This window comes from Salmo salar, chromosome 01 (genome assembly GCF_965601325.2).
Source record: "Salmo salar chromosome 01, fSalSal1, whole genome shotgun sequence".
Classification (NCBI taxonomy): domain Eukaryota; kingdom Metazoa; phylum Chordata; class Actinopteri; order Salmoniformes; family Salmonidae; genus Salmo; species Salmo salar.
This window is the reverse complement of record NC_138291.1, coordinates 66,896,343-66,920,570: the sequence shown is the minus strand read 5'-3', so window position 1 is coordinate 66,920,570 and position 24,228 is coordinate 66,896,343. Positions and strand designations below refer to the sequence as shown.

Here is a 24,228-nt window from a genome sequence, read left to right as displayed (position 1 = left end):
GCTTGCAAACCTCCCCCTTTTTCCTCCAAACATGACGATGGTCAGTATGGCCAAACAGTTCTATTTTTGTTTCATCAGACGAGAGGACATTTCTCCAAAAAGTACGATCTTTGTCCCCATATGCAGTTGCAAACCGTAGTCTGGCTTTTTCATGGCGGTTTTGGAGCAGTGGCTTCTTCCTTGCTGAGCGGCCTTTCAGGTTATGTCGATATAGGACCCATTTTACTGTGGATGTAGATACTTTTGTACCTCTTTTCTCCAGCATCTTCACAAGGTCCTTTGCTGTTGTTCTGTGATTGATTTGCACTTTTCGCACCAAAGTATGTTCATCTCTAGGAGACAGAATGCGTCTCCTTCCTGAGCGGTGTGATGGCTACCTGGTCCCATGGTGTAATATTGTTTGTACAGATGAGCGCGGTACCTTCAGGAGTTTGGAAATTGCTCCCAAGGATGAACCAGACTTGGGAGCAATTTATTTTCTGAGGTCTTGACTGATTTCTTTTGATTTTCCCATGATGTCAAGCAAAGAGGCCCTGAGTTTGAAGGTAGGCCTTGAAATACATCCACAGGTACACCTCCAATTGACTCAAATGATGTCAATTAGCCTATCAGAAGCTTCTAAAGCCATGACATAATTTTCCGTAATTTTCCAAGCTGTTCAAAGGCACAGTCAACTTAGTGTATGTAAACTTCTGACCCACTGGAATTGTGATACAGTGAATTATAAGTGAAATAATCTGTCTGTAAACAATTGTTGGAAAAATTACTTTTGTCATGCACAAAGTAGATGTCCTAACCGACTTGCCAAAACTATAGTTTGTTAACAAGAAATTTGTGGAGTGGTTGAAAAACGAGTTTTAATGACTCCAACCTAAGTGTATGTAAACTTCCGACTTCAACTGTATGTTCCGTCAACATTGTGTTGTATTATATTGTCACTGCCTTGCAATTCACATAGTATACCTTAGAATAATGTCAGCACACCTCTTATAATTATATTGGTTTTATTGAAAATGCATTTGTTTTAAGGTAAAAACAGTATAAAATGCATAATATTGCAAATCAATGAATTGCACTTCCTTAATGTATAGCTATGTGTCTGTCCTTCAATATGCTACAAATGTAGGATCTTAATTTGATCACTGTTTTGTTGCGGAGAACTTTCCTGCACAGCAAGAAATTTACACTTTTTGTGTATTTGAGGTTTAAAAAGGCTTCTAAAGTTTGTAATATCCACTTTAAAATGTCAGACTTGATTTGCCCTAATGAAAAATCTATCAACTCCTACAAAAATGTTTATTAATTATAATCCACATAATAATTCACATTGCCTGTTTCTGCAGGTGTATTTTCCTTCAGTAGCAAACTTGCTCAAATTAAGTTCCTACATCTGTACAGTAATATTGAAGGACTTGGTAACCCAGTCAAGAAGAACAAATGTGTGATTGAATCACTTGTTGTCAGTGTGACATTTTTTATGTGAGATTGAAATTATTATCCATAAATATTAGGTGCAATAAGTGGATGTTTTAAGTTGCTACATCAAATGAATCCATCTGATCCAAAGTCACTATTCGTCAAAGGCCTAGAAATATAAAGATTGAATACCCTACATGCTTATGTATACTGTAAATAGCCCTTCTTAATTGTTGTAAGTTCAGTGCATGGATTGCTTCTTCTGGGTCGTGAGTTGATTTCACCCCTAATGTAATCATATAGGAGATAGTAATCAAAAGTGTTTGGTGCTGATCAATGTTAATCAAAATTATTGGTGAGTTGCAGAATTATAGCATTTGTGAAGGACCATATGTTCTGTGATGATGATCAGTTGAGCCAAGTGAGTTAGAATTAAGCAATAAGGCCATTATACCACGGCTAAGGGCTGTTCTTTACACACAACGCAACGCGGAGTGTCTGGATACAGCCCTTAGTCGTGGTACATTGGCCATAAACCACGAAGCCCCGAGGTGCCTTATTGCTATTATAAACTGGTTACCAACCTAATAAGAGCAGTAAAAATAAATGTTTTGTCATACCCGTGGTATAGGGTCTGATATACCACGGCTGTCAGCCGATCAGCATTCAGGGCTCGAACCACCCAGTTTATAATGTGAAATGCATATTCCAGAGAGAATAGTGATGCATTTCGTCTTGTCCTTACAGTACATTTCCTTTCTGTGGGTTAGAGTAAGTTAGTGAGATGTTAATCTGTGTGTAAGTGAAAGGCAATGACAGCTTTGTGCATGTAAATTGATAAAGAAGTGTCAAAACCATGCTTACTTTTTCAACTGAAATTCAATAAAAAGCTCTTAAGGTATTTTCATAAAATAGTCTGCTGCATGTTGAATAACACAGTAATAAGAAACTTTAATATGTTATATAATATAATCAACAAACTTTAATATGTTAAAATAAGTCTATCTTTTTTCTATATGCAATAGTCAAAGCTTGGATTCAACCCCTATTTCTGCACATTGATGGATTAGAACAGCTTCGAGGAGAACTATAACCTTGACTATATCCTGTTTCTAAAAAACAAAACAGTCTAGGATCCCATATATCGCAATCTTCCTTTACATACTCCTGAAGTGCATGTCTGTGTGCAGAGAAAGAGAAAGAGAGAGAGCGAGACAGACAGATAAAGGAAAAGAGAGAAAGGGAAAGAAAGGGGAGAGAGAGTAACTGGGCTCTCTCAAGACTGGAGAGAAGAGGCAAGAAGGGTTCATGTAGAGTCGGTTCACTAATATAGTGTAATGTACTGTATATAACTTCTTCTTCCATGATGTTCTCAGCCTCCAAATGTTTGTGCTTTTCCAACAGGCTGATGTATGATTAAAGTAGCTTTTCAGAGAAACAGGCCTTCCACATGGTGATTCCTCTTCTGGTCAAGCAGAGACCAAAAAGGTGTGCCATTGGAAATAATTTTAAAAAAGTGAGAGAAACATTTGCCGAGTAAATAAATAATATCCATCTTCATATTTTGGGCTACATTTCATGATGACAAAAATATATCCAGTCTCACTATGTAGTTCTGCTAACCTTTAGTCAGGGTATAAATTGACCTTCTCCAGTTTTGAACCAAAAACTGAAGGCTTGGCAGACTCTAAACCTCCATGAGCTAAGATTGTTTAAAAAAAATCCCCCATTGATTTCTAGTGCAGTTCCAACTTAGAATCCTGATTTAGATGATTTACTGTTATCTGATCATCCATTTCCTGGAGCAGAACATCTACTGTTGTGATAGATCCCTTTGAGGGAAGATAGTAGATGTGTAAAAACAGATCCAAAGGGCCATTCCAAAAGCCAAGGTCTTCCCTAAGTTAAAGGAACCAGAGTTTCCAGCGACCATGCTTTTTGGACTCTGTCTTGGACTTGCGTTTGGGGGTTGAGGTGAACACCTCATGGGGGTAAGGCAGAGCAGGGTATTGAGAGTTGTCCAAGGGGCACAGTCTCTTAATCAGGGGCTGTAACTTGTCCTCCTGCTGCTTGAAGTCCAGCTCCACACTGCAACACAAACAACACAATCACATTGAGTTAACACAATAACATATAATAAAACACAATCTTAAATTATAGCATACAATGATGTTCTGGACAATTCTGTGCTTCCAACTTTGTGGCAACAGTTTGCGGAAGGTCCTTTCCTGTTTGGAGAAGGTCCTTTCCTGTTTCAGCATGACAATGGCCCTGTGCACAAAGCAAGATCCACACAGAAATGGTTTGTTGAGATAGGTGGGAAGAACTTGACTGGCCTGCACAGAGCCCTGACCTCAACCCCATCAAACACCTTTGGGATGAATTGGAATGCCGACTGTGAGCCAGGCCTAAACACCCAACATCAGTGCCCGACCTCACTAATGCTCTTGTGGCTGAATGGAAGCAAGTCCCCGCAGCAATGTTCCAGCATCTAATGGAAAGCCTTCCCAGAAGAGTGTAGGCTGTTATAGCATTAAAGGCAGGACCAACTCCATATTAATGCCAATGATTTTGGAATGAGATGTTCAGCAGGTGTCCTCATACTCCCCAATTAAGGTGCCACAATGTTCTGTGATATTTTCCTTCTCTTAGAGACGGAAAATACTAGAATTTGAAGCTACTGTGGAAAGATGGTTCAATCCTTTTTCGTTTTAGCTTTTAGAGTACCAGGATTTAAGAGATTGAATAACATTCAAACCAGTCTTAATTGTAGGTATCACAAATTGAACATGAATGAAGCAGCTCAAATATGAACCATGACTCTGCACAATGTGGTACATTGGATTTTGATCCCATAAAAGTGATTTTAAGTTAATAATATGATTCAGGAGTACTGCCAATTCGCCGGCATTCAATTTGTCCGTTTATAATCCAGGGCAGTCGCTAGCCATAGGCTCCAGATGGATTGTTTGGGGAGTGCACAGTACAGTCTGATAATTCTCATAGCACCGCAAATCATTTCCTCTAACACTGAAATTTACATTTTACATTTACATTTTAGTAATTTAGCAGATGCTCTTTTCCAGAGCGACTTACAGTAGTGAATACATACATTTCATTTAATTTCATGCATTTTTTTGTTGTTGTACTGGCCCCCCGTGGGAATTGGACCCACAACCCTGGCGTTGCAAACACCATGCTCTACCAACTGAGCCACAGGGAAGACCATGTGTACTGGGTGTGATATCAGACTAATGTATATAAAAAGTATGAACATCTGTATGTTTCAGTGCATAGTGAAGGGTATTCCCTAACATGATACAGTATGTCCATCTAGTAGTTGGGATGTGGGTCATTTCTGATGTCTGATTTCCTCATCCTCTGCTTTTATCCCTGGCTGCCATCATCCGATTCCATTCGGGCACTGAGACTAAATCTCTAACTGCTGGGAGAACCACAGAGCTTTATCCCAACCAAATGAAATCATTCACAACCCGAGCTGGCCCAGACGTACTACATCTATAGCTATTGATTAACTTAATCTATTTATTTACGTATTATCATTGGCATGTGTAATAAATATGGAAAATACTACTTTGGAATGAGTAAAGTATGATTCATACTGTCATACCTGACTGCCAATTTAATACATGTTGATAAAAAATATTTCCCCCGAAGTCATTATATTTTCCAGGCCTCTGCAATTGAATCAAAAATATCCATTCTCTGAAGATTGCAATGTTTGGTTGTACAGTACTAGAAGCAACAGTAGAAATAGTACCAGTAGCAGAAAGTTTCGTTTTCCAACAGGCAAGTAACATTAACCTTATCACACAATGTTGTCTAAGACTGACCTTATTTATCATTGATAAATTGTTTTATTGAAAGCGTACAACAATTTGAAGTGGCATATTTTTGCCAGTCAAACAGATGGAAGTTAAAGAGGAGCCAAACCTTCTGAAATTACATTAACACCCTCCAAGGTCAAACATAAGTTTACACAGTGTAGGCAGACAGATGGATGTACAATGCCCTGTTCAGCCCTTTTCACAATCACCGGCATGACAGGCAGTCCAATTAGTTTTCTGAAGGAGATGCTCTGCTCAAAAATGACAGAATGAATCTTAGGAAGTGTCCTTACCCTTAAGATAAGTGTCAGTTATTCAACTCTATGACAACCTTCAGAGAAAATGATACATGGTGCCAGACAAGAATTTGGCGGTGCTGAAGATTGAATCAATCAATAAAGGTCTGATTACAGGAATATAAACGTGACTATAAATACAATCTTGAATATATACAGGTAGTTAATACTTGAACTTTTCCCCCAAAACAGAATTGTGAAATGATGAGCACTTCAATGACGTAGTATGTGCCAGCACATACTGTACCTCTGTTTTTGGTTGTCGAGATTTTACATCGGTCAGTTGCTTCTTACTTCCATCAAGATTGAATTGCCACAACTTTGAAATGAGTTGCACGCTTTGTATATGTACAGAAGACGTCCTCTTATTACCCAGTATTTCTAGAGCCATTGTGAAAGCTCAGCATTTCAGGGCTCTTGTTGATGCCAAGCTTTCGCTAGAAAACAGCACAAAGCACAACAGCGCAGCACAGTATGGAATGGTCTTGGCACTTATTAAGCAATGAATCACTTGGCAGAGAGCTGCAATTACTGTATGCTGTGGACAATTGGCTCATCAGGGAGCCCGAGGCACACTGTACTGTGCGGGTGGCCCTGGGGAGTAGGTGACTAAGTAAACAAAGACCACAGATCTCAGATCATCTCATTGCCAACAGATTGGGACAGCTAGAGATGGGGTATAGCATTTTCAATTATTCACAAGCAGATTAATCATCTGTTTAGCTACGGTCTGTGAATAGCTGTGTGTGTGATCATTGGTGCCTGATTGTTTAGCTGTGATCCCGGTGGAGTGAACATTGTTTAATGATTGTTCTTCATAGGAGGGTGGTGATAGCAGATGTTGTCTCCTACATGCTCTCACTGTCCTCCTTCTCTGGTTGGTTTCTAAATCTATAATGTTGATGGTTTGGTACCACATTACTTTAGTATTACTGTAGGTTTTATTCTGATAATCTGCTAAATGAAGATGTAAATGTTCTCAATATTTTCTCCCCTTCCCATATCCCCTCCAGAATACAGTATATTATACAATGCTCCTTATCTGTCTTTCCTTCTGGGCTACCGACATGAATTGTGCAGCCCCCCCCCCCCCCCAAAAAAAAATATATAAAAAAATCTAACTAATATACTTCAATTGCCTACATTTATTTATTTAAATCACCACAGTACAAATGACTCACTTGGAACCACTGAACATATTAATATTTGACTGACAAGGTGCCATTTTGATAGTACTTTCTTTGTTAAAATGTCAGCTAAGGTCCAGCTCTATTTAATGGTTGACTGCCTTACAGTAACACAGTCATGTGCACACAGAATGACAGACACATACTTTATTGAACACATCGATACTACAAGCTCTCTCAACACCAATGAAACTACTGCATCTTTGCTAAAAGCAGGGGGCATACACGCTAACCTAATTAGCTACTTGCTCTTAAGAGTAATTATATAACATCTTCATTAAACCCAACTCATACAAGCAGGAACTGCATTAGCACTGATTTGTGAAGTCATTATTAGCCTCAAATTAGCCTTATAAAAAATCTCCGCAAACAAGATTCAACCCTCACCTTCTTTTTGAATCCTGATTCTTGTTCCCATGTTATGCATTATGAACTAGTAACTAGTAACTAGAACTAGTAACCAAATCCGTGTGGGTGTGCATCAGAAATCAGGCTTTTCATCTGTGCTCCCCTAGCATGGAATATGGGCAAAGAACCTGTACTGTTTACTGTTGATGTTACTGCAGAGCCATACTAAGTAGTCTAAGGGATCTATTCAATTCGTATCGCGGAAGTTCAGTGTTACAGCGTGATTGAAATTTAAAGGCAATGTTGCCGAATTGGCGGCGACTGCATTCATGGTGCAGTCAGAAATGACCTTTACATTTCTATTGCGCAATCTGTAACACTTCAGTGATACAGACTGAATAGAGCCCTAAGCTCCAGAAGGACATTAGCATGGCTGGGAACTGTATAGAGCAGAGGTTAGACACTCTGGGCCATAATCTCTACGTCCACTGTTTTCTCAGGGTTTTTTTGCATTTGTTTCCCCAGCCTGCTTTTCAATGGGATGTGATGTGACTACAGCAGTGAGGCATTTATGCTCTCTCTCATCTCCCTCCCTCTCCATCCCCCCTGTCCCTCTCTCTGCTCTGTTTGTATCAGTAGCAGTGATGCACTGGATGCTGCAGTATACAAAGGGGAGGGGCTGGGAGTGTCGGGCGGGAGTTGAATTCTGGGTAGGGCTTGTAGATTGACTACCTCAGCTCAACTAGGCACCTGCAGGAGCCCAAGACTTGGATTGATTAGCCATATTGGAACTGACTTGCTGTTCGGAATTAGAGGCCACATCTCTGCTGCTGCTAATCTTGGCAATGAGCAGTTACTGTCCAAGTTTGAGGAATAATTGGCCTTTTGGTTCAGACTTTTTTTTAGTTTGGCTCTTTTTAATTCTGCTCACTGTACCCAGGCCAGCTCATTAAGTGGAAGCAAAGAATGGTGTGCCCAGCAAGGTGATTATTGCTGGCTGCCCTATCAGCACTATGAGTCACCACCACAGGCCCTGGCAGGAATAGGCCTGTCATAACAAAGAATGGCCTACTCAAACCGCTACTGTTTGTCCATTTTAGGTTGAATATCTATTTGTATTCACATAGCTAGCGCTGAAAGTCACAGTCATAACGTAACAGTTCAAGAAATCAACAAAAATCCCAGAAAATAAATAATAGTAAAAATGAATGGCTAAACATAAAGTATACACTGTAACATGTGAAGTAGATAAAATGAATGATATAAGAAAATGGTAAACACTCGTAGAAAGAATCATCATTCGCCTTGTAGACTTTAAAAATATATATTGGAGGATTGGGTGTGACGCTCAATCCAGTCTGTAAATCAGCAAGATGGAGTAAGGGGATACTGCAGAGAAAAAAACAAACTAAGACCATTTGCAAAGTTTTTTGATATATTTACTGCCCATTTCGCTGGCAGAGACAGATAGCACTTGATAGATGGTCGTCTTGCTTTCATTTCCCAAGTCCTATTCAAGGACAGTCAAAAAAACGCAGAGGCACACAATTTAGGAGCTGAAAAACCTATTGAACACAGATGGAATGATAATCATTTCCTTTGTATGCATTCCACAGGCCTTTTTCTAATAACAAAATGAATCATTTGCATAGACTTTTCATGGAACGGCTGTGTTTAGGTTACATCCTGGCACTTCCAGTGGAAAATGTATTTTCCTTTTTAGGGATTGAGAGCTATCTATTGATAATCTCAAGTTTTGAGCATAATTATCATGCATTCTAGACCTGGGTCAGTGTAAAGCTGTTGTCTCTCTGATCAGTGCATTAATAAAGATACAAATATTTTTGTCTCTATCAAAGCAGTTTTCCTTCTCTGCCCTTTATCCTTCCTGGCTGTATATTGTTTAGCTTAGTCCTTGTTTGTTTGATTTATGTATCTCTGTCCCAATAGTGTTTATGGTGTGATGTACTCTAAGTCATCTGCAGTGTTGGTAAACAGTATATTATTTGCTTCCTTTCACGTGACCTTGTGACTTAAATCAAACACCACTTCAGGCTTTCACTTACAATCAACCTCTACTGAAGCAAAGCTATTCATAATTCATGTAACATCTTTACATATCTCCAACCAAGGTTCATGAATAAATGAGCAAAGTGTGTAGATATGTTTATCCCCTCTTATATTCCCGGAATTACAAGTGTTTTTCAACACATCGTTTGTTCTTTTAGTTAGTACATACACTCCACATACCCAAAGGACTTTAGGCTGCCTACATACATAGAGTATTACCCACGTATAAGCCTATATCCTGTATCTGTTCTGTTTTTTCCTGTTATGACATGCATTCTAGTATTACTGTGGAAACTGTGTTTATTTTAAGTAATCCCATAATGATATCACACCAAATGCATAGCATCACAAATAAGAAGGAGCATTCTTATTGAATCATTGTGAGACATCAACGGCTGTAATCACTTTGTTAGCACACAACGGCTCATACATTAACTAATTAGATTACATAGGTTGTAAATCAGGAAGACTACACGAAGCAATGTGACTCATAGCAGCATTTATGGTAGGAATTGAATCATTTCAAATCCTCTTTCATACCATACTAGTCTTCAGTTAGATACTGTACTAGCAAATGTGATTTGTCACATTAGTTATCTCAGATTATAGATCATCACTTAAGAAGATGGAACATATTGCTCATGAGACTACGTTGCAAGAAAAAACACATCATTACATTAATCATTCCTGCATGTCAATTTCCTTACTCTGACACCATGGCTGTTACATGATGCATTATTTACGCACGCCGCAAGAGAACAGGGCTGATGTCACGACTTCCGCCGAAGTCCCTCTCTTTGCTCGGGCGGCGTTCGGCAGTCGACGTCACCGGCCTTCTAGCCATTGCCGATCCACTTTTCATTTTCCTTTTTGTTTTGTCTTTGTTTTACACACCTGGTTTCAATTCCCCAATTACATGTTCATTATTTAACCTCTGTTTTCCCCATGGTTTTTGTGCGTGTTTATTCGTTGTGAAGTGGTCAGTACTTCTGTGAGCTGGTGTGTTTCCCAGTGTGGAATTTATTGGTGGTTTATTTCGAGTAAAGTTGCGTTTTTACTCAGTTCTGTGTCCTGCGCCTGACTTCGTCCGACCCGCTACACACTGACTCTTTACAGCTGAACAAAATTAGAGGCTTTGACTGGATAAGAACATTCATTGATTAGGTACTGATTAGGTTAACTCAGGTTAAGATAGAGATTAACTTCTAGTTTAATTTATTAGGATCCCCATGAGCTATTGCACATGCAGCAGCTACTCTTCCTGGGGTCCATATACAGTGCATTTGGAAAGTATTCAGAACCCTTGACTTTTTCCACATTTTGTTACGTTACAGCCTTATTCTAAAATGTATTAAATACATTTTTTGCCCTCACCAATCTGCACAGAATACCACATAATGACAGAGAAAAAACAGGTTTTTAGACATTTTTGCTAATTTATAAAAATAAAAAACATATACCTTATTTACAGAAGTATTCAGACCCTTTGCTATAAGACACAAAATTAAATTTAGGTGCATCCTGTTTCCATTGATCATACTTGAGATGTTTCTACAACTTGATTGGAGTCCACATGTGGTAAATTCAATTAATTGGACATGATTTGGAAAGGCACACACCTGTCTATATAAGGTCCCACAGTTGACAGTGCATGTCAGAGCAAAAACCAAGCCATGAGGTCGAAGGAATTGTCCGTAGAGCTCCGAAACAGGATTGTGTCGAGGCATAGATCTAAGGAAGGGTACCAAAACAATTCTGCAGCATTGAAGGTCCCCAAGAAGACAGTGGCCTCCATCATTCTTAAATGGAAGAAGTTTGGAACCGCCAAGATTCTTCATAAAGCTGGCCGCCCGGCCAAACTGTGCAATCGAGGGAGAAGGGCCTTGATTAGGGAGGTGACCATGAACCCAATGATCACTCTGAAAGAGCTCCAGTTCCTCTGTGGAGATGGGAGAACCTTCCAGAAGGTCAACCCTCTCTGCAGCACTCCACCAATCACACCTTTTCAGTAGAGTGGCCAGACGTAAGCCTCACCTCAGTGAAAGGCACATGACAGCCCGCTTGGAGTTGTCCAAAAGGCATCTAAAGGACTCAAGATTCTCTGGTCTGATGAAACCAAGATTAAACTATTTGGCCTGAATTCCAAGTATCACGTCTGGAGGAACCGTGGCACCATCCCTACGGTGAAGCATGGTGGTGGTAGAATCATGCTGTGGGGATGTTTTTTAGTGGCAGACACTGGGAGACAAGTCGGGATCGAGGGAAAGATGAACGGAGCAAAGTACAGAGAGATCCTTGATGAAAATCTGCTCCAGAGCGCTCGGGACCCCACACCGGCTGTCACGAGTCATGAAGGCCTACAAATTCCAGATGACCGTTTAGTCACAGTAATTAGGCTTCTCCAAGGTCTGATGCTGATGCTGGTCATTAGTAGCCTACCAAACTTGCTAAATGCCTGGTACTCTGATTAGATTTTTGATTACATTTGTATTGCTGTCAGAGTGATTAGAGGGACAATTGAGTGCTAACACTTCATGAGAGCCAATGACCTCATGTTGAGCAACATTTCTATAGGCAATTGTGCGCGAAAACAGAGTGATGGCGTCTACTAAACAGAGAAGGATCCCATCAGCTTTCTATAGACATACAATACTTACTTCTCAACTTTCCTAATATTAAGCAAATTGCTTATATTTACAACAGGAGTATAGCCTACCTGGCTGGCATGAAAATGAACCACGGGAAAAGCATCCTCCATTCGCTTTTTAAGTGCGTTGATGCCAATGTTTCGATACAGGTGCATGATAATGGTCCATTCTAATTCAAAACAAATTTCACACATATATTATTTAGTATTCACTACCATTCAAAAGTTTGGGGTCACTTAGAAATGTCCTAGTTTTTGAAAGAAAAGCAAAAGACTAGGTGAGTATCTGAAGCATCAGCATTTGTGGATTCGATTACAGGCTCAAAATGGTCAGAAACAAAGAACTTTCTTCTGAAACTCGTCAGTCTATTCTTGTTCTGAGAAATGAAGGCTATTCCATGCGAGAAATTACCAAGAAACTGAAGATCTCGTACAACGCTGTGTACTACTCCCTTTACAGAATAGCACAAACTGGCACTAACCAGAATAGAAAGAGAAGTGGGAGGCCCCGGTGCACAACTGAGCAAGAGGACAAGTACATTAGAGTGTCTAGTTTGAGAAATAGACGCCTCACAAGTCCTCAACTGACAGCTTCATTAAATAGTACCCGCAAAACACTAGTCTCAACATCAACAGTGAAGAGGCGACTCTGGGATGCTGGCCTTCTAGGCAGAGTTCTTTTGTCCAGCGTCTGTGTTAATTTGCCCATCTTAATCTTTTATTTTTATTGGCCAGTCTGAGATATGGCTTTTTCTTTGCAACTCCGCCTAGAAGGCCTGCATCCTGGAGTCACCTCTTCACTGTTGCCGTTGAGACTGGTGTTTTGTGGGTACAATTTAATGAAGCTGTGTAGAGTGTGCAGTCATTAGCATACATTGTCATTATAGTTTCTTGTAAGACAAGTGGCAAATCATTTGTAAAAAAAAAAATAGAGAAGTGTAACAACCCAAGGCAACTGCCCTGAGGGATACTGTACTGTACATATCTGATGCTAGAGAAGCTTCCATTGAAGAATACTCTCTGAGTTCTAATGGATAAGTAACTTTCCAACCATGTGATAACAGGTGATGTAAAGCCATAACAAGTTTGTTTATTCAGTAACAAATTATGGTCAATAACATCTAAGGCTGCACTGAAAGGCTGCACTGAAATCTAATAATACAGATCCAACTATCATCTTGTTAATTTGAGAGTCACTTGAGTCAGTGCAGTACAAGTTGCGTGTGCTTCACTATATACATGCTGAAAGTCAGTAGTTAACTTGTTCTTTGAAAAACAGAATTGTATTTGTTCTCCATCAGTTTACGGAGAACATGCAGCAAACTGACTGCTGGGCTGTTAGAGCCCAGTAAAGGGGGCTTTATTATTTTTAGGCAGTGGAATTACTTTAGCTTCCTTCCAAGCCTGTGGACACACACACTCCTTTTGTTTAAAGACATGGTAAATAGTGGTGGCAATACAGTCTGCTACCATTCTACGTTAGCTCAACCATCCCGTGGAAGGGACACCGATCCCGAAGAAGTTTTTAAATATTAGAGCTTCAATATACAAATATGATGGTTCACTGTCAAATGTTGTCATTTCATTTCTCAGTTTATCGACTTTACCATTGAAATAGTAATTGAAATGATTTGCTATATCAAAAGGTTTGTTATTAACGACCCATCAACTTAAATGTATAATGGAGATGAATTTGGTTTTCTGCCCAAATTATAACTTAAGCTGCTCTAGTGTCTTTTCCATAGTTTTTTTATGCCATTTATCTTGTTATTGGAATATAATTTCTTAATTTTTTATTACGTTTAGTCATAACATTTCTCAATTGACAGTATGTCAACCAATCAGCTGAGCAGCCTGACATGTTGAGCACCATTTTTTGCATAATTTATTTGAGCAATACCATTTTTGAATCCATCATTGATCCAGGGGGTTCTAACAGTTTTCACAGTTAGTTTCTTAACAGGTACATGTTTGTCATCAATTGGCAAGAACATTTTTACAAATACTCCAAGTGCTGCATCTAGATTCTCCTCCTTATTTATACAAATCAGAAAGGCATAAATATCTTCAACAAACGATTCCTGATAAAACAATAATGTATGATCTCTTACAAATAACCTTAGCCCTGCCCTTTTTACTTTGGCTTTCCTTGTTATTGCCACAATGCTATGGTCATTACAGCCAATGGGAACTGATATTGCTTTGGAACAAAACTCTGCAGCATTAGTAAATATATGATCAATATACAGTTGAAGTCGTAAGTTTACATACACCTTAGCCAAATACATTTAAACTCAGTTTTTCACAATTCCTGACATTTAATCCTAGTAAAAAGTCCCTGTCTTAAGTCAGTTAGGATCATCACTTTATTTTAAGAATGTGAAATGTCACAATAATAGTAGAGAGAATGATTTAATTCAGCTTTTATTTCTTTCATCACATTCCTAGTGGGTCAAAAGTTGACATACACTCAATTAGTACTTGGTAGCATTGCCTTTAAATTGTTTAACTTGGGTCAAACATTTCGGGGAGCCTTCCACAAGCTTCCAACAATAAGTTGGGTGAATTTTGACCCATTCCTCCCGACAGAGCTGGTGTAACTGAGTCAGGTTTGTAGGCCTCCTTGCTCGCACACACCTTTTCAGTTCTGCCCACAAATTTTCTATAGGACTGAGGTCAGGGCTTTGTGATGGCCACTCCAATACCTTAACTTTGTTGTCCTCTGCCATTTTGACACAACTTTGGAAGTATGCTTGGGGTCATTGTCCATTTGGAAGACCCATTTGCGACCAAGCTTTAACTTCCTGACTGATGTCTTGAGATGTTGCTTCAATATATCCACGTAATTTTTCTACCTCATGATGCCATCTATTTTGTGAAGTGCACCAGTCCCTCCTGCAGCAAAGCACCCCCACAAGATGATGCTGCCACCCCGTATTTCACGGTTGGGATGGTGTTCTTCGGCTTGCAAGCCTCCCCCTTTTTCATCCAAACATAACGATGGTCATTATGGCCAAACAGTTCTATTTTTGTTTCATCAGACAAGAGGACATTTCTCCAAAAAGTACGATCTTTGTCCCAATGTGCAGTTGCAAACCGTAGTCTGGCTTTTTATGGCAGTTTTGGAGCAGTGACTTCTTCCTTGCTGAGCGGCCTTTCAGGTTATGTCGATATAGGACTCGTTTTACTGTGGATATAGATACTTTTGTACCTGTTTCCTCTAGCGTCCTCACAAGGTCCTTTGCTGTTGTTCTGGGATTGTTTTGCACTTTTTGCACCAAAGTACGTTCATCTCTAGGAGACAGAATGCGTCTCCTTCCTGAGCGGTATGACGGCTGCGTGGTCCCATGGTGTTTATACTTGGGTACTATTGTTTGTACAGATTAACGTGGTACCTTCAGCCGTTTGGAAATTGCTCCCAAGGATGAACCAGACTTATGGAGGTCTACAATCTTTTTTCTGAGGTCTTGGCTGATTTCTTTTGATTTTCCCATGATGTCAAGCAAAGAGACACTGAGTTTGAAGGTAGGCCTTGAAATACATCCACAGGTGCACCTCCAGTTGACTCAAATGACGTCAATTAGCCGCCTATCAGAAGCTTCTAAAGCCATGACATCATGTTCAGGAATTTTCCAAGCTGTTTAAAGGCACAGTCAACTTAGTGTATGTAAACTTCTGACCCACTGTTATTGTGATACAGTGAATTATAAGTGAAATAATCTGTCTGTAAACAATTGTTGGAAAAATGACTTGTGTCATGCACAAAGTAGATGTCCTAACCGACTTGCCAAAACCATAGCTTGTTAACATGAAACTTGCGGAGTGGTTGAAAAACGAGTTTTAATGACTCCAACCTAAGTGTATGTAAACTTCCGACTTCAACTGTAAGTGGGTGTCACAGAACCATTACTATTGATATACATTCTAGTTGGTTGAGTGATAACCTGGGTCATGTTCCAGTCATTAGTCCCGGTAAGAAGCTTCCTGTTGAGAGGACAACTAGATGATAACCAGTCAGTGTTCAGGTCACTCTGTTAGCATTAGAAACCTTATGTAACATCTAATATCAACTCCAGTAATTGGGGACTAGACTAGAGTCTATACCTGGTCAAATTATTTAGAAGTTCTCTTCGCCAAAGTAAAACAAATGCATGCTGTTTTGTCATTGGATAAAGTGGATGTACTTAAGCATGAGTTGTTTACTAAGATGATGATAATGAGTGCAAAAAATGGACATGAAAATATTTGTTGAAATTGGTTCACTTTTTTAATTTAGATCTCTGCTATAGCAGTCCCTGTTATGGTGTTTATTTGCGACTCAGTGACATCACAAACCCCGCTATCTGATGTTTTCCCCTGTGAGAAGCAGCTTGCTGAATGGAAGGTGCTTGCTGGCACACTAGGGTACAAAAACAACTAACATCTTGATGGTGACAAACTTTGGAGGCTCAGTACCATGATTCAGATGGGATGCTTCAGTATATTCTGTAATATTGTATATTGTTTCAATTGGAGTCGATCTCTGAGATGGATGTTTTTATTCTTGTCTCTGAAGGCAAAGTTACAGTGAAGGAATTAGACTCTTGGGAAAAATGGAGTCACAGTGTGAACGTATTTGCAACCTGCCTGAGGATCATTTATATCTCTCAGACGAGTGGAGAAGTCAGAACATCTATAGTTTTCTTTCTTTCTTTTATTACCTTCAACAATGACAATGTTATATCTGCACAACCTGTATCTAGAAATTAAACTCAATTTGCTGCTTCTAATTCAGCGTATGTGTTAATTCCTTTCTACATTCACTACATTCCTCTATTTAAATGCTCACCAGATTCTGAAATAAGAGTTGATGATGTCTATTGATCTGACCCAGATAGGAGTGTTCTCTTCTCCTTCAGTAAACTTATCATTGATCTCAGTCACACCATTTCCTAGTATCTATTTCCACCTCAGATTCACATGGATGGTGCTCAATAAATTGATCTCACTCTGACAGTAGTATTCTATCAATTGTCATTATTGTTTCACAATCGAGCTATGCCCATTAATACTTCATGTAATACCATTAATACCATGCAGTGAGAACAATGATATCCTCTGAGTTCTGTAAAGTTTTCTATTCTACTCATTACCGGAAAACACATTCTACTCAATTGACTCTTAGCACTTGGTTTGCCACATTACAGTATTTCACCTCACCTCACACATACATATAAGCATCTCTCATGCCATGTCGTGCCATTGCAGGTGTAAGTGACCTTTCAAGCTGTAAACAAGCTGTAAACAAGTACTCACCTATAAATGATGCAGGCACTGTTTCGACACGTGTCACAGTTGGCTGTGTCCTGTCCCGTTCGGTAGGAAAGCCTGGGGAGAGGTGAAAGAATGGATGATGCATTTATTTCATTTTCATTTATCTACTTTTCAAACTGACATGGATTTGTGTTAATAATGCTAGTCTTTTGTGAGATTGGTTTGGTCAGGTGATAGACATGCTCACTAGATGTAATATGCTCATCTCTATCCTTACGACACAGTATACAAGTGGTTTTCATAATATTGTTTTTTGCCAGACTTTCTAACAGAACAAATGCATTATTAACCATGTTTATGAATACTAAATAAAAATCAATATATGTGATCTCTCTGTGCTCCATCCAACTGAATGTGTTCAGAAAATAATGAGATTTAGGGAGGAAAAAGACAATCAACATGACAAATGCTGTCTGTGTTCTTTATGGCATTCCAAAGAGCCCTAAAGCCCAGTCTCCGCCCTGTATTGTCTTGTCATTACTTAGACTGCTATGCTTCCTCCATCTTCGGCACAATTGTATGTACATTCTGCTCCTGAGGCATCTCAGAGGCATACTTACAGTAAGCAGACATAAGTGTGAACTGAACATGCATGGAGATTTGATGGCATCTATATACATCTCTCCAGTACTCTCCTAGCGTCAACAGTCCCGTCCATCATGTCACATACGTTGGTGGCAGTGTTGGGATTTCTTATTCATTTTGTTCAGAGGATGTGTAGGGAGCAGTGGAGGCTGGTGGGAGGAGCTATAGGAGGACAGGCTCATTGTAATGGCTTGAATGGAATGAAAGGAAAGGAGTCAAACGTGGTTTCCATATGTTTGATGTGTTAGATACCGTTCCATTTATTCCATTCCAACCATTACAATGAGCCTGTCCTCCTATAGCACCTCCCACCAGCCTCCACTGGTAGGGAGTGGTCAACTGGAAAGCAGAAGGGGCAACTGGGTCCACCAGGACATGTAATTGCTTATTGTCACTGGGGGATGATGGATGAGAACTAGAGGGGTTGAACTCTGCTGCTCACCATGTCATAAGGATGACCTTATCTGTCTTGGATGGATCGAAATTGCTGATGGGAATGCAAGGTCACCAAGTTCATCTGTCCGTGTCACCTTAGAGGTTGCTCTTGAATGTGGAGTTGAGGGCCTGAATACACAATAACTCTTTGAGTCACACAAAAAGAAGGGAGGTTTTTTGTTGAGATATTTGAGTGTTACCATCATAATCAAGGTCATCACATTTCTAGCACGACCTCGTCTACTGTAAATCTAAACTACAATTGTATTTACTGAACTGTATTTTCAGTTAATCTAGCAATGTACCAATGTTGTGTTAGGCCAGATGACTTCATGTGAGGACACTGTGTCGGAAAGTCATTCTCTAAGCTCTGACTCTATAAGTCATCTCTAAGCTGTGCCACTGTTTGCTGGCACAGGCTCACTCCGGTGTTATTTGCTCGTCCTCACTGTGCAAATAAGATATCCTCATCGTCCCTATAGCGCTGACTTCCACATCACTGTGTGCTCTAAAAGCAGAGCTTTCACCTGAGAAATCCATCCACATACCGTAATGCCTTTATCCCGGTGAGAATAAGACTGGCTTTCAGACACTATTCTGTTCCACCAGAAATCTGTGACCATCACTTTGAAGACAGACAGCTTTAGAATGGCTTGGCAGGGAGCGAGAAGGTGGGGAGGGAGCTGAGATGCTGGGGCCTTGTGGTGACTAGCAGGCTCTAATAATATGGGTGAAACATACTAAAGGGCCATATGAGCCCAAACTTCAGAGGAGATGAAAGCCAGTGCTTTATGATGCGTTGATAATTGGTCCTTTTAAACTAGGCTTCAAGGAGCGACATCAGGAGTACCGTGTTCTCTGGTGGCTATGGCGAAGGCTTAATGCAATTTGCTTTGTGCCACTCTGGATTTTAGTGATGGAGCAGAGCAGACAGCCATCTGCATTCAGTCTAATGCTGAAGAGGTTTGGCCTTTTGGAGTTGGCACATAAACTTTATGCACTTGTTAGTACCTCTGTACAACTGAGCAAATATACTTAATGATATCTACAATACAATCAGAGACCACTTACTTCCTTGCTATTGGAATGAGATGACACAGATAGCCTTGATGTATGTATTCACAAGCTCAATTTACCTTACACATACTGTTAGACCACAGCAGTTTGAAGGGCTGCAGGACTACCAAGAACATCAAATCTCAGTGATGGCTGAACCACACACACACAATGTATGTGCTCACTTGAGTATGTCAGTTATGTAAATTCCATATGTGACTGGTTACAGGATCCTAGGATTATTGTAATTTTTTTTGACAAACTGTTCTTTACAGTTTATAAAACCAGGGTCCAACGTTGACTTTTTTTCTCAGTTGGCCAAAAATCTACTGGCCCAGACAGAATTTCTACTGGTTGGGACATCAAATCAAATTGTATTGGTTACATACACATATTTAGCAGATGTTATTGCGGGTGTGGAGAGATGCTTGTCATAGTGATGTTTTGAAATGCATTGGAGCCCATTACTCTATTCTTTAGAATTGCATTGTATTAATTCATTCTATTAATTAATTCATTTTTATTTGAACGTACAGCTGATGTTTTACTTTGAACGTAGCTCGCTGACCCTTTAAGACAAAACAAATATCAACGTGGCTACAGTAGGCTAGCCAAGACGAATGCCAAGACGAGGTGTCTTTTTTGTTTCTTTCTTTTAGCAGACTATCAACAGTAGCCAGCATATTGCTAGTACAGTATGTTCACTGCGGCCATTCAGAATCGTTCACACCCTCTTAGCGCCACCCATCTCTTCAAGAATTGACATGTAAAGACACGAGTCAGCATGGAATTGTACTCCAGAAAGTAATATCTCACAACTGAGCTTTGTCTATAGCACCAGCTAAATTCAGGGCAGCAATGTTGTTGAGAGATGTAGCAACACTTTTTCCATAGCTACAGTTGAAGTCGGAAGTTTACATACACTTAGGTTGGAGTCATTAAAACTCGTTTTTCAACCACTCCACAATTTTCATGTTAACAAACTAGAGTTTTGGCAAGTCGTTTAGGACATCTACTTTGTGTATGACAGAAGTAATTTTTCCAACAATTGTTTACAGACAGATTATTTCACTTATAATTCACTGTATCACAATTCCAGTGGGCCAGAAGTTTACAGACACTAAGTTGACTGTGCCTTTAAAACAGAAAATTCCAGAAAATTATGTCATGACTTTAGAAGTTTCTGATAGGTTAAGTGACACCATTTTAGTCAATTGGAGGTGTACCAGTGGATGTATTTCAAGGCCTACCTTCAAACTCAGTGCCTCTTTGCTTGACATCATGGGAAAATCAAAAGAAATCAGCCAAGACCTCATCCTTGAGAGAAATTTCCAAATGCCTGAAGGTACCACGTTCATCTGTACAAACAATAGTACCCAAGTATAAACACCATGGGACCACGCAGCCGTCATACCGCTCAGGATGGAGACACATTCTGTCTCCTAGAGATGAACGTACTTTGGTGCGAAAAGTGCAAATCAATCCCAGAACAACAACAAAGGACCTTGTGAAGATGTTGGAGGAAAGAGGTTCAAACGTATCTATATGCACAGCAAAACGAGTCCTATATCAACATAACCTGAAAGGCCGCTCAGCAAGGAAAAAGCCACTGCTCCAAAACCACCATAAAAATGCCAGACTACGGTTTGCAACTGCACATGGGGACAAAGATCGTACTTTTTGGAGAAATGTCCTCTTGTCTGATGAAACAAAAATAGAACTGTTTGGCAATAATGACAATCGTTATGTTTGGAGGGAAAAGGGGGAGGCTTGCAAGTCGAAGAACACCATCCCAACCGTGAAGGACGGGGGTGGAAGCATCATGTTGTGTCGGTGCTTTGCTGCAGGAGGGACTGGAGCACTTCACAAAGTAGATGGCATCATGAGGTAGAAAAATTACGTGGATATATTGAAGCAACATCTCAAGACATCAGTCAGGAAGTTAAAGCTTGGTCGCAAATGGGTCTTCCAAATGGACAATGACCCCATCATACTTCCAAAGTTTTGCAAAATGGCTTAAGGACAACAAAGTCAAGGTATTGGAGTGGCCATTACAAAGCCCTGACTTCAATCCTATAGAAAATTTGTGGGCAGAACTGAAAAAGCTTGTGCGAGCAAGGAGGCCTACAAACCTGACTCAGTTACACCAGCTCTGTCAGGAGGAATGGGCCAAAATTCACCCAACTTATTGTTGGAAGCAAGTGTAAGGCTACCCAAAACGTTTTACCCAAGTTAAACAATTTAAAGGCAATGCTACCAAGTACTAATTGAGCGTATGTAAAACTCTGACCCACTGGGAATGTGATGAAAGAAATAAAAGCCGAAATAAATCATTCTCTCTACTACTAATCATTCTCTTTCTAGGGAGTTTTTCCTAGGGAGTTTTTCCTAGCCACCGTGCTTCTTTCACATGCTTTGCTTGCTGTTTGGGGTTTTAGGCTGGGTTTCTGTACAGCACTTTGAGAATATCAGCTGATGTACGAAGGGCTATATAAAAATAAATTTGATTTGATTTGATTTGATTACTATTATTCTGACATTTCACAATCTTAAAAATAAAGTGGGGTTCCCAACTGACCTAAGACAGGGAATTTTTACTAGGATTAAATGTCAGGAATTGTGAAAAACGGAGTTTAAATGTAGTTGGCTAAGGTGTATGTAAACTTCCGACTTCATCTGTATATCTTTCCAAAAATCTGTGATAGCCAAGATTATCTATAAACTGACCATGTAACCCCCCTTCTGTTATTGACAGACGCCTGTGACATGACAGACCAATCAGGACTCAATCAGGATCTCTTGGCATCTTCAGCCCCTCCATTATCTCAGCCAATCATGACTAACCAGGACGGATCCTGTCTTTCTCCCTATATAGCTCAGTGCTTTCTCCTTGGCTAAACTAGGCTTGTAATTTAACATTTTTATCTATATTTACAGATAACATACTAGTTTGTAATCAAGGCACATGAAAGTTCATATGTTCAAGAAGGCAATTCCGCAAAAAAAATCTTTAAAAATCTATATATTTAATTTCCAAACCACCCTCCTGTGAAGTAAGAACTAGAGTCAAACTCCCACCTTGAGGAATTTAGACACATTTGATGCATGTTGGATGGTTCAACTCACCCTTCTCTTTGAGCCTCGCCCTTCTCCAGCTCTTGGATGACCCCGAGTAAAACTTTGATGGTCTCCTGACTGGAGCTGATGAGGTTTTCCATGGCCTGGAGCTTTCCCTTAATATCCCCATTCCCAGGTAAGGGCACTATCTGCTGACAGGCACCCTGCCGTCCTGGGGGGCAAGCCTGGTCCTCCAGGCCTGGCTGTGTTTTCCTTGGGGCTGGTAAAGTCCCTGATTGGTACTGATGTGCCTTTACCTTGACCACAGAGCAGCCAGCACTGTGGGGGTGGGGCAGTGTCTGAGACTGTTGTCTATTGGGCTGCATGGCATTCTTGCGTTTGTGGTGCACCGACGGACTCCCTAGGCCTAGACTCTCCACTTGCGTCAGGGAGTTCCAGGCAACAGGACTTGTGACCTTTGATCTTGTGTCCTGTAAGGGTTCCTCGCAGTTTGCCAACTGGCGTTTGGCGGAAGGGTTGGCACCCGTCGTGTCCACTTTGGATAATACTTTGTGTTTGGTCCTCACGCCAGAAGCCTGGTTCTCCGGCTCTCCCATGGGAGTTGGGTCATTTGCAAAGCACTCTGTGTCCTTTGTGAGGAGAGAGGGGTCCGGGCACGCACGCCCGTCTACGCAGTTGGCACCAGATAACAGATCCTCTGTGCCACTGCTGTCGTCCCTGTGGTGGAGCAGTGCCTGCGTCTGCCGCACATGCTTCCCTGCACACTGAGATGACGAGCACTCCTCTAAACTCACGGCCTCCTCCTGACCTTTCAAATCACTCAAAAACCCATTGTTTTGACCCTTGTAGTCCTCCACCAAGGCCGTGTGTTTGATCGTGTGTCCTTTCTTTCGCTCAAAGGGGAAAGTCTGGTAGTGTTTCGTAAGGTCTGGTGACGTCTGGACACCCGTGCTCTTAGTCACATTGGGGATGGAGCGCCGCGCAGGCATCGCCATGTACTTCCTGTATGCCACTTTACAGGAAATGGACCTTGCTCCTCGCCCCCCTGCCCGCTGCTCGTTCTGGGCGTCACAGATGTCCTTGAAGCGGACTTGTAAGGCTTTGTTCCTCTTCTTCACCTGCTGTTTGCCATCAGGACCGTATTGTGCCTCCAAGCTATGTGACGGGCCTGTCTCTGAATCTGACTCTGAGTTGGAGAGCACGACCCTGCTGCTCTCCTTGCTCACCATGGTTTCTGGGAGAAGGGAGAGAAATATACAGTGTATGTCATATTATGTTGGGGTTTAATCACAGTACATTTACTTTAGGCAACATATCGTTTTTTTTTTTTTTTTTTGTTCTGTTACTGAGCAACTAACATCTAGACTGTCCGGGCCCGGTTGCATAAACTATCTTAAGTGTTTTCCTTAAGGGTTCACCTTAAGGAATAATTGTCCCTTATCTAAGATAATTGTTTAAGGGTGTTAAATAGATCCCCTAAATATTCCCTTAGGTAAGAGCATACTTAAGGGGTTTTACTGTAGTTTGAAGGCATGTACGGCTGAAAGAGTATCTGGTTACCATGGAGACAGCCTGATTCACTGACTAAATGTTTCCTCAAAGAGATTACATGTATTTTGTGAGATAGCAAAACAGAACTTCAACAATCAAGACAGGATAATTAAATTGCTTCAGAAGATAATAGACCAAGTTTATTGTACTTACTTTTTTCTCAACTTGTTTCTATTTCTTTCTAGCACATCAAGCTAGCTTACAGAGTAGATAGCTAACTAGCCAGCTAGCTTTGTAGCCATGGTTTGTGCACCTTCCATTGTTTAGGTAAGTAGCTAGCTGGTTAATGTTTTCCTTTTGTAACCAGGGCAGATGAAAGCGACATTCAACTCCACAAATGATGTTTACATTGAAATCGATACTGAATGAAGCAGTTAAGGTACATCATGGGGATCCTT

General features: G+C 40.4%; 1 protein-coding gene across 1 annotated transcript; it reads right to left on the bottom strand.

Annotated features, from left to right (window-relative positions):
* Nucleotides 1-3,320: 3,320 nt before the first annotated feature.
* On the bottom strand, nucleotides 3,321-23,585 carry LOC106607400 (inhibitory synaptic factor 2A-like). Its single transcript, XM_082965963.1, has 2 exons — nucleotides 22,328-23,585; nucleotides 3,321-3,504 (listed from the first exon to the last, which is right to left on the bottom strand). Exons 1-2 carry the CDS (start codon nucleotides 23,506-23,508, stop codon nucleotides 3,321-3,323), a joined length of 1,365 nt encoding a protein of 454 aa, XP_082822089.1. The 5' UTR covers nucleotides 23,509-23,585.
* Nucleotides 23,586-24,228: the final 643 nt, after the last annotated feature.